The sequence below is a fragment of the Lampetra fluviatilis genome, chromosome 45, assembly GCF_964198595.1.
Source record: "Lampetra fluviatilis chromosome 45, kcLamFluv1.1, whole genome shotgun sequence".
Taxonomy (NCBI): domain Eukaryota; kingdom Metazoa; phylum Chordata; class Hyperoartia; order Petromyzontiformes; family Petromyzontidae; genus Lampetra; species Lampetra fluviatilis.
In genome coordinates this window covers 330,720-340,503 of record NC_136319.1, presented here as the reverse complement: position 1 = coordinate 340,503, position 9,784 = coordinate 330,720, and the positions used below count along the sequence as shown (strand labels likewise).

General features: G+C 53.5%; 1 protein-coding gene across 1 annotated transcript; it reads left to right on the top strand.

Moving 5' to 3' along the window:
* The first annotated feature begins 1,912 nt into the window (after positions 1 to 1,912).
* Positions 1,913 to 7,916, top strand: LOC144947505 (uncharacterized). The gene is made up of 2 exons (XM_078876728.1): positions 1,913 to 3,342; positions 7,158 to 7,916. Exons 1-2 carry the CDS (start codon positions 2,068 to 2,070, stop codon positions 7,170 to 7,172), a joined length of 1,290 nt encoding a protein of 429 aa, XP_078732854.1. The 5' UTR covers positions 1,913 to 2,067; the 3' UTR covers positions 7,173 to 7,916.
* The last annotated feature ends 1,868 nt before the right edge of the window (positions 7,917 to 9,784 follow it).

Sequence of the window (9,784 nt, the reverse complement as noted above, 5' to 3'; positions counted from 1 at the left end):
TGAATCCCTGCAGTCACGAATGCTTTAAATCGAAATTCAACTTGTTGAGATTTTTTTCAAAAGATAGATTTTCAGTCGTGACTCCAGATATCAACACTATCACGATTATTTATTGATACATTATTCGTTAACTACTGGAGATCAATGTGAACAAGCAAATATACAATCCACCACACCCCACGGCATAGCGATTGTCGTGTCCAGTGACCGGAAAGCCAGGAGCTGTTTGATTCAGCCTCGTCGTCGATCGCCTGTTGACAGCTGATGGAAGAGAAGAGACGACTATACCAGTACTTCTTCTTGGTTCTTTCGGTAAAGTCACGTAGAATGGAAATAATAAAATAATAAAAATAAAACATAATAAAATAATTCTCACGACGTTTCGGCCACAACGCAAGCAGCCGTCCTCAGGTGGAGAACAGGTATGTCGAGAAGACAGAGTCTGAATGGCACGCCCCAGGCTTGGAGTGACTATTTAAGCTGGGATGGAGGGGCGAAGAGCGTCTTGACAAAATAATTTGCATATCAAGAGGAATTTAGCATATTTATGGGATTAGTACTAATCGCATATCTGCATTTCCCATAAATATGCTAAATTCCTCTTGATAAGCAAATTATTTTGTCAAGACGCTCTTCGCCCCTCCATCCCAGCTGAAAAAGTCGCTCCAAGCCTGGGGCGTGCCATTCAGACTCTGTCTTCTCGAAAGACCTGTTCTCCACCTGAGGACGGCTGCTTGCGTTGTGGCCGAAACGTAGTGAGAATTATTTTATTTTTATTATTTTATTATTTCCATTCTACGTGACTTTACCGAAAGAACCAAGAAGATGAATCCCTGCAGTCACGAAAGCTTTAGATCGAAATATACCAGTACTTCTTGCACTACACATCTGCTTAACACAATGTGTTTTTGCTACTCGTGACAGCTTTCTCACAAGGTTACTTTAATAGCATATTAATCAGCGTGGGGATGCTCATGATTATTAAATGTTGATTCCGATGCCAATTGTTGATGTTTAACCTATCCAACATATTCCATTTGCCCATCTAAAATCCAATTCGTAATAACTCGTCTAACATGCCCTGACTTGTATGTTCTGTCTCTGCTGTTTGTCTCATTTGCATTGAATAATTTTCTATATCGTGTATCTTACACGTGCATGTTTTCCCTATTTGTATTGTGTAATATGGCTTGATTCGCAACATCTGTCTGCCTCGATTGTAGTGTATCATTTGTCATGTCTGGTTTTTTTGGTCTGTATTTCTTTTTAGAAGTAGAAACTACTCGGTCTAACCAAACGAGTTATTGGGTATAAAGTGTACGGACACTCTGGGACTGTGGAGCCTAAGCGTTTGGATAAATTACTGTATTGATCTTCTGTTAGTGGTTGGATGGTGTACCATCTCCCGAGGTGCGAACAGGGATTGTAAAGTTAGAGATGATTCACAGTAGAATTTCTGCTTGTGTAGGGGTGTTAGAGAGAGAGCCCGTTATGCATGGCAGCCTATGGTAAACAAACACAGTAGGCGGGGCTACATGTGTGCACAAGCAGGTGCCCTCTGCGACGTCCGCGCCAGACACCCTGGGGGGTCGATTCGGTCGTTATGATCCCCCGGGGCCCCACCCCTCAGGGAGGGGTTGGGTATAAAAGGGGATTGTATCGAAGGGCTCGGGAGTGATGTTTAGCTAAAGAAGAGGAGGCGGAAGACGTCTGAGATAGAGCCCTGGACTCCCCCTGGTACGCCGTCCTTATCAGGACCGCGCAGGCTCGAGCCAGTGGCGTGGTACCAGAGCCAGAGCCAGTGCTGGTCTGGACTCTGGGTACCGGGCCCGACTGACCAGTGTCGGGCCAAGATAGCCTCCCCTAGCCCATTAGTGGAGGACTCAGAGGCAGGCTAGGGTTAGCTAGAGAGGTGTGTCCTCAGATAGACGGGTGAGGGGGCCGATACCCCCTCAAATGTGTATGTCACAACGTTGGTGTTAAATAAACAAGTGTGCCTCCAACTCCGGTGTGAACGAGTCGTGAGCGTTACTACATCTGGCGTCAGAAGTGAAACAAAGTACGAACATGGATACACGCCGGACGACTCGAGTCGGAGTACCAGGGGCGGAGGACACCGCTGCAGTCGGAGGGCCCGAGATGGCTGAAGATGCCATCGAGCAGCCGGGGCTGGGTGCATCCACGCCACAGCAGCTGGAGGAAGGGGAGCCGTCGACGGAGGGGCTGAGGCAGGCGCACGCGAAGCTGGCCGAGCTGCTGTACGCCGCAGCCGCCATGCTCGACAACATCACGCGGCTGGGGGCTGCGGGACCGCCACGAGGCGACAGCAGCCAACGACCACAGCGCCTTCCCGCCATTTCAACGGAGCAACATTTTGAAACTCCCGCCATCGCCGCAGCTGCTGTTGAGGGCGTGGCCGCTCTAAGCATCGCGTCCAACGGCGGGAGTACAGTGCCTGCCGCGTCACCACGGGTGCGACCGGCGATGCCATCGCTGGTTCGTGCCGACGCTGAGTTGAGTGAGGCGGACGAGGGAGTGCGTTCTTCCTCTGCAGCCGCTGCCTTACATCAGCGGCTACCTCCACTCAAGGAATTTGTGGGCGAGGATGGCGACTGGGGCGGCTTCCAGCGGCGCTTCCTCGCTCACCAGGAGATGGCACAGTGGACAGACGCCGAGGCTCTCCGCGCGCTGCCAGCACTTCTCGACAGCGACGCCCTCGCCACTCTAACATCGGCTTCAAAGGAGAGGCGCTCCACGCTGCGGAAGGCGATGCAGGTGCTGTCGGCGGTATATGGTCCACCATCGGACTGTCGCCAACTCTTTTACGATCGCCAGCGGGGGACGAAGGAGTCGCCCCTGGCGTACCGCACAAGCCTCCTGGCACTGGCGAAGGAGGCCTTTCCACGAATGGATGACGAGGGTGTCGACGCCATGGTGACAGAGAAGATACTTTTGCTGGCGGACGACTTAGACATCGTCATTGTCGCACAGGACGATGCAGAGATGTGCTCCCTCCAAGCGGCCCGTCTCCTCCACGCAAACCTGTCCTCTCAACGACGGAAGGCCAGCAAGGCGGCGAGCGGGCGCGCCGTCGCTGCGGCCACCCTCCCGGCGGAAGAGGTTTGCGCCATCAACCATCAACGGCAGCACGGAGCGGGAGCGCGGGAGGACCGGGCCGGTTCAAGCCGTCTACAACGTCCATCGTCGCCACCAGCGCTTCCACGCTGTTATAACTGCGGCATCCGGGGCCACGTCGCCTCGGGGTGCCGCTCTCCTCGGCAGCGCGGAACGACACCTCAACGGGACGCCGGCCCTCGTCACAAGCTCCACCATCATAATCCGGCGAGTCGCGGCACCCCTCATGTTTGGCCCACGCACACGCCCGTCACACACTCGAACACCGCAGCGAAGGGGGGGCAAATATCGCGTACCATGGCACCAACACGCACCGCTCTGGGTACTCACATTGAACCCAGCCAGTGGTCCGTGTTGGCCCATCGGGTTGTAGCCGCGTCATCGGGGTCGTCGGCCGTTGTGGGTCACATCGATGGGGTCGAGGTGCGCATCCTGGTCGATACAGGAGCATCGGCGACCATTATTTCGGAGTTGATTTATAACATTCTCCCTGCCCAGAGCCGTCCTTTGATGCCTGTTAATGTGCCATTCTTTGCTGCTAACGGGGGTTCACTTGGCATCATCGGACAAATTCGAGCCCAAATTTGTGTCGGGGATATTAAATTATCTGGGCCGATTTTTGTTTCCTCCTCGCTGGCGGTTCCGTGCCTGCTGGGGACGGATTTCCTGGCCAAAATGCCGATTAGGATATTAATCGACCAGGGATGCATTGAGCTCCCATCGGGCCGACGCATGGCGTTTTTGCCATCCCCCGCTACGAGCCGGACGGCGTTCGCGACGGTGCCGGCGTTCGTAGATAGAACGGTGCGCGTTCCTCCGGGGGCGCAAATGTTAATTCCTTTGAGACTTCGGCGGCCCTTCGCTAAGGGCATTGGGGCTCAAGGGGTTTTGCTGGGACCGTCTAGGGCCGGGGTCAGTGGACCTAATTTACTCCCGGCCCAGACCATAGTGAGAGGGGATGGAGAACCCTTCATCGCGGTCCTCAATGTGGGCTCGCAGACGGTGGTGGTCCCACAGGGGACCGTGCTTGCTCACGCAACGCCGGTGCCCTGTGAGGAACCCGTCGCGAGTCATGTCGGCGCTGCCCCTGCACCGCGACCACATTCAGACAGCGATGAAGGGTGGCTCGAGGCGCTTTGCGCGGGATCGACGGACCTGTCAAATTTAGAGCGCCAACGTCTTAAGACACTACTGAGGGAATTTTCCGACGTTTTCAGTCGGGATAAATACGATTTGGGCTGCACTCATCTGCTGCGTCACCATATTGATACGGGTGACAGCGCGCCAATACGCCAAATATCCTTTTCGGTTGAGTCCCGCCGAAAAGGACCATGTCAAATCGGCTGTTGATGACATGCTAGCCGCCGACATAATTTCTCCCTCCAACAGCCCTTGGGGAGCGCCGATCGTCCTGGTTAAGAAGCAGGACGGTTCGTTGCGGTTTTGCGTTGACTTTCGGCGCCTTAATAAAATTACGGTTGCCGACGCATACCCGCTCCCACGGATGGACGAATCGCTTGACGCCTTGGCGGGAGCGCGATTCTTCTCCACATTGGACTTACTTTCGGGATTCTGGCAGCTTCCTCTGGACGATGATTCAAAGCCTAAAACTGCTTTCCGTACTCCGCACGGCCTGTTTCAATTCAACCGGTTGCCGATGGGCTTACACTCAGCGCCGGCAACTTTCCAGCGGTTGATGGAATTGGTTTTGGCTGGATTGCAATGGGAGTCGTGCCTGATTTATTTGGATGACGTCATTGTCTTTGGCAAAACTTTTGAGGAACATCTCCAGAGGTTGCGGGCGGTTTTCCTAAAGATGCGGGCTGCTAATTTGAAATTTAAGCCCCAAAAATGCCATTTGTTACGCGAGTCGGTGCGTTATTTGGGGCACATCGTGGGGCGCTCAGGTATTTCTACCGATCCCGCCAAAACGCAGTGTGTAAGCTCCTGGCCGACTCCCACCTCAGTGGGAGAGGTTAGGAGTTTTATTGGGTTTGCGTCGTATTATAGACGCTTCGTCGCTAATTTTGCGACTATCGCCAAACCCCTACATGCTTTAACATCTAAAGGGGTTCGGTTTTGCTGGGGTCAGGAGGAGGAGGCTGCTTTTTGCTCCCTTCGGGATGCTTTGGTAAACGCTCCTCCCCTGATTTACCCTGATTTTTCAAAACCGTTCTTGCTCGACACCGATGCGAGCAACACGGGTATTGGGGGCGTGCTCTCCCAGGTGGTTGACGGCGTGGAACATGTGGTTGCGTACGGCAGTCGGGTGTTGTCTCCAGCGGAGCAACGGTATTGTGTCACCCGTAGGGAACTGTTGGCAATTGTCCATTTCGTCCAACAGTATCGCCCATATCTGTACGGTCGGCATTTCACCGTCCGCACAGATCATGCGGCACTGCAGTACGCCCTGAGGGTTCAACAGCCATCGGGACAATTGTCCCGATGGTTGGAGGTCCTCCAGGATTACGATTTCCAAACCACATACCGTAAGGGCGTTCGCCACACCAACGCGGACGCTCTGTCACGCTTGCCAACCACCTCCGAGTGTGCATGCCTCCTGGGGTCTGGACGTTGCAGGCCTCCAGGGGACACATCGGTACCTGTCTTGGCGGCCGCCAACGACGACGATGCAATGGTTCCTAATTCGATCGAACAGCAGGGCAAAGATTCCCTGTTGGGGTTGCCCGTCATTGAATGGGGGCGCCTCCAGATGGAGGATGTCTCCCTCCTCGGGTGGCGACGTCGCGTTGGCGGTGCGGCGGGGGGAAAAAGTGGTGGTTCCGACGCATGGGAAATGTGCCAAGGTCTGCTAATGCATTGGGACGGGAAGTCACGTCGACATCGGCTGGTTGTCCCTACTGGGTTGCGGGGTAGGGTGGTATGGGCCGCTCATGAGCGCCTCCTACACCTGGGGACCCAAAAGACTCTCGCCTTGCTGCAACTTGATTTTTACTGGCCTGGCATGACGAGGGATGTGGGGGATTTGTTGGGATCGTGCCCTCAATGTGCACAACGCAAACCGCCGGCACGGGAGTCTAACCCGCCCTTGCAATCGATCAAAGTGTCCAGGATAAACGAGCTGGTCGCTCTGGACATTTTGGGACCATTCCCCGCCACCCCCAGAGGGAATAGATATTTGTTGACGGGTGTCGAGTATTTTACACGTTGGCCTATGGCCTGGCCTTTGGCCAACCAGTCGGCAGCAGCCATCGTGGAGGCCTTTGTTCAGGGTTATGTCCTGGACAAAGGTGCTCCGGAGAGGCTGCTGACCGACCAGGGCAGAAATTTTTCCGGTAAACTACTCAGACAAGTCTGCGATCTCCTGGGCACAAAGAAAATTCGGACCTCCCCATATCACCCACAAACTGACGGGATGGTCGAACGTTTGCATCGCACCATCTCGTCCATGTTATCACAACAAGTTTCGGACTCGCAAACGGATTGGGACCTACAAATTCAGGGGGTCTTGGCGGCGTACCGGATGGCACCCCATGCGGCTACGGGGTTTTCTCCCTTTTACCTTATGTACGGCCGAGAACCAGACCCGCCTGTTCGTGCCCAGTTGCGGATCCCCGTGCCGCAGGGAAAAACTAATCTGGCTGACCACGTTAAATTTAATCTGGACAAATTGACCGAGGCACGGGATGCTGCAATGCAAAACTCTGACCTCCGTCAGAAGGCAAATGAGCGCCTCAGATTGAGTCGAGCGCACATGCTGCAGTGGAAGCCGGGGGACAAGGCATGGTTGCACTGCCCCCAGGTGCCACTGGCAACCTCCTCTAAACTTGTGCGGCCGTGGCGGGGCCCTGTGGAAGTGGTGGAGGTGTTACGTCCGCAGTGCGTGCGCATCAAGTGGGGGAAGCGGCGATGGTTCGTGCACCCCTCCAGATTAAAACCCTTCGCTGCGGTTCACAACCCCACTTCACACGCGCGTGGCCAAACATGTGGGGGGTCGGCCGACTTGCTGGGTCCGTCTCCGTCGCTCTCACCAAATGCCTTGCCGGCTGTGCCACCTTCAGGAGCATCAGGAGTGACGGGCTCACGCCCGATCACCCCTCCTGCGGATGCCGAGGGTCACGCGGAGTCAGAGGAATGCTCACCTCAAGACGGACAGTCGCCACCTGATTGTCCGCCACGCGGGGTTACCCCGTGTGAGGGGCCCGCTGCAAGGACGCGCGCTAAAATGCGCAAACTGTTGTGAGGCCGGAAAATGTGTACATAGCTGTTGTGTTTATTGGGTGTTGTGTGGATGGTGTGTTTCCCGCTCCTCGGATGTACATATGCTGGGTTCACCGTTTGTTGTGTGTGCGGGGTGGGTTCCCTGCTGGTTGTATATAAGCTGTTTTTTTTACGGAATTCGTATTTATTCGGGGGGGTGCGTCGGGTTGTTTCTCATCTTGTTGTTGCGTTCTTGTTCTGGTTCCTGTTATTGTTCAAAAAATAGTGAGGCACACGCGCGGTCAGGGGGTGAAGGCACCTTTATTGTCAAATTTTTGTATGTTGGCAGCCGGGACGGCTGCATGCTATGCGGGGGGGAGTGATGTAGGGGTGTTAGAGAGAGAGCCCGTTATGCATGGCAGCCTATGGTAAACAAACACAGTAGGCGGGGCTACATGTGTGCACAAGCAGGTGCCCTCTGCGACGTCCGCGCCAGACACCCTGGGGGGTCGATTCGGTCGTTATGATCCCCCGGGGCCCCACCCCTCAGGGAGGGGTTGGGTATAAAAGGGGATTGTATCGAAGGGCTCGGGAGTGATGTTTAGCTAAAGAAGAGGAGGCGGAAGACGTCTGAGATAGAGCCCTGGACTCCCCCTGGTACGCCGTCCTTATCAGGACCGCGCAGGCTCGAGCCAGTGACGTGGTACCAGAGCCAGAGCCAGTGCTGGTCTGGACTCTGGGTACCGGGCCCGACTGACCAGTGTCGGGCCAAGATAGCCTCCCCTAGCCCATTAGTGGAGGACTCAGAGGCAGGCTAGGGTTAGCTAGAGAGGTGTGTCCTCAGATAGACGGGTGAGGGGGCCGATACCCCCTCAAATGTGTATGTCACAACGTTGGTGTTAAATAAACAAGTGTGCCTCCAACTCCGGTGTGAACGAGTCGTGAGCGTTACTACACTTGTAAGGAAACGGGAACAGGTGATAGGGCTGGGAGGTGTACACATCATACGCACTGGTTGGGAACGACTGGTATAGCAGATTAATGTATTTAGCCAGTTATGGGTTATATGTTTCACTAAATGTACTACTTAATAAATAATATCCTCAGGCATTCTGATGACAAACTTTCATAATTCCAATTCATCACCATTTTACTTACATAGCAGTTGCAGTAGGGCTTTTTTCCCAATTATTTTTCAATTCGTGTATTCAATTAGATAGGCAGGGGTGGCACAGATGTAACACTTGTGCCTCACAGATTAGACGTTCTGTGTTCGATTCCTGACTCGGATGCCTATCTGCGTGGGGTTTGTGTCTTCTCCACTCTTGGATGGGTTTCCTGTGGGTTCTCTGCTTTTCTTATCTCGCAATTTTTAAAAATGTTTGGCCGAATATCCAAATATTGAAAATGTATCTGCAAATTACTCAATTGGGATCACACACAACAGCTACATTACACCCGACTGCGAAACTTAGAGAGGCCCTTTCGAAAATTGTATCTTTAGAGTCAGTAAGGATATTCTGGGTACACCAGCAGCACTCAGGTACAGGAAATCCTTACCCAAAGAAGATTTATTGAACGCGTGTTTAAGGACAACACGAGTTACCTAATGAGATCTGTTTTAAGAAGCACGAGGGTTATGTTTTGGCTATACGTGGTTTAACACTGCTAAGATTCTCATCTTCGCAACGAAAAGTAGTGCCGTAAGAGGGTTGCTCGTTTTGTGAACAAAGAAGTCGATTTTCAAATCGCTCGTTATTGCTAATTATCGGAAAAAGAATGATCGTTAAGGGAGACACACCCGTACAAATGTACAAATAGCAAAAATAACAAATTCCTGCCAATTTTCAACACCAAGTGCAAACCTCGGCAAAACACCAAAACAACAACAGACTACACCATGACAAGAATAACAACAGTCCCACACATCAGCAGCCCTCCTTTGAGGAGCACTAGGGACATTTCTTGTCTCCTTTTAATCTTCGCACGCGTCGGCCGTATCGGGGGGGGGGGGGGGAGCTAGTCATTTCATAATGCCACCCATGTGTGTGGTGATCCCGCAACCAAGGTACATTATACAGGTAGAAACAATGTTCCACACTGCCCACCAGCGATTTTTTGTTTGTCTGTCTGACTGAAATATACTGTCGTGCATAAATAAATATATAATACAAACAGCTTTTTGATTGGTGGAGACCTACTGCTGAGTACGGAGAGTGGAGGGGCCTAAGGGAAGGGGGGTCAGGGGAGGGGCCTAAGGATATGGGGGGGTGGTCAGGGGAGGGGCCTAAGGGAGGGGGGTCAGCGGAGGGGCCTGAGGGAGGGGGGTAAGGGGAGGTGCCTAAGCAAGGGGGAGGAGCCGATAGTTAAGGGGGTTGAGGATGTCGGGGAGGGTGGGGGGAAGGTAAACACGCCCACTCATCCAACTGCCCCCCCCTGAACGCCGCACTGAGTGTGTATGTGAGTCTGACAGTGTGAGTGTGTGTGA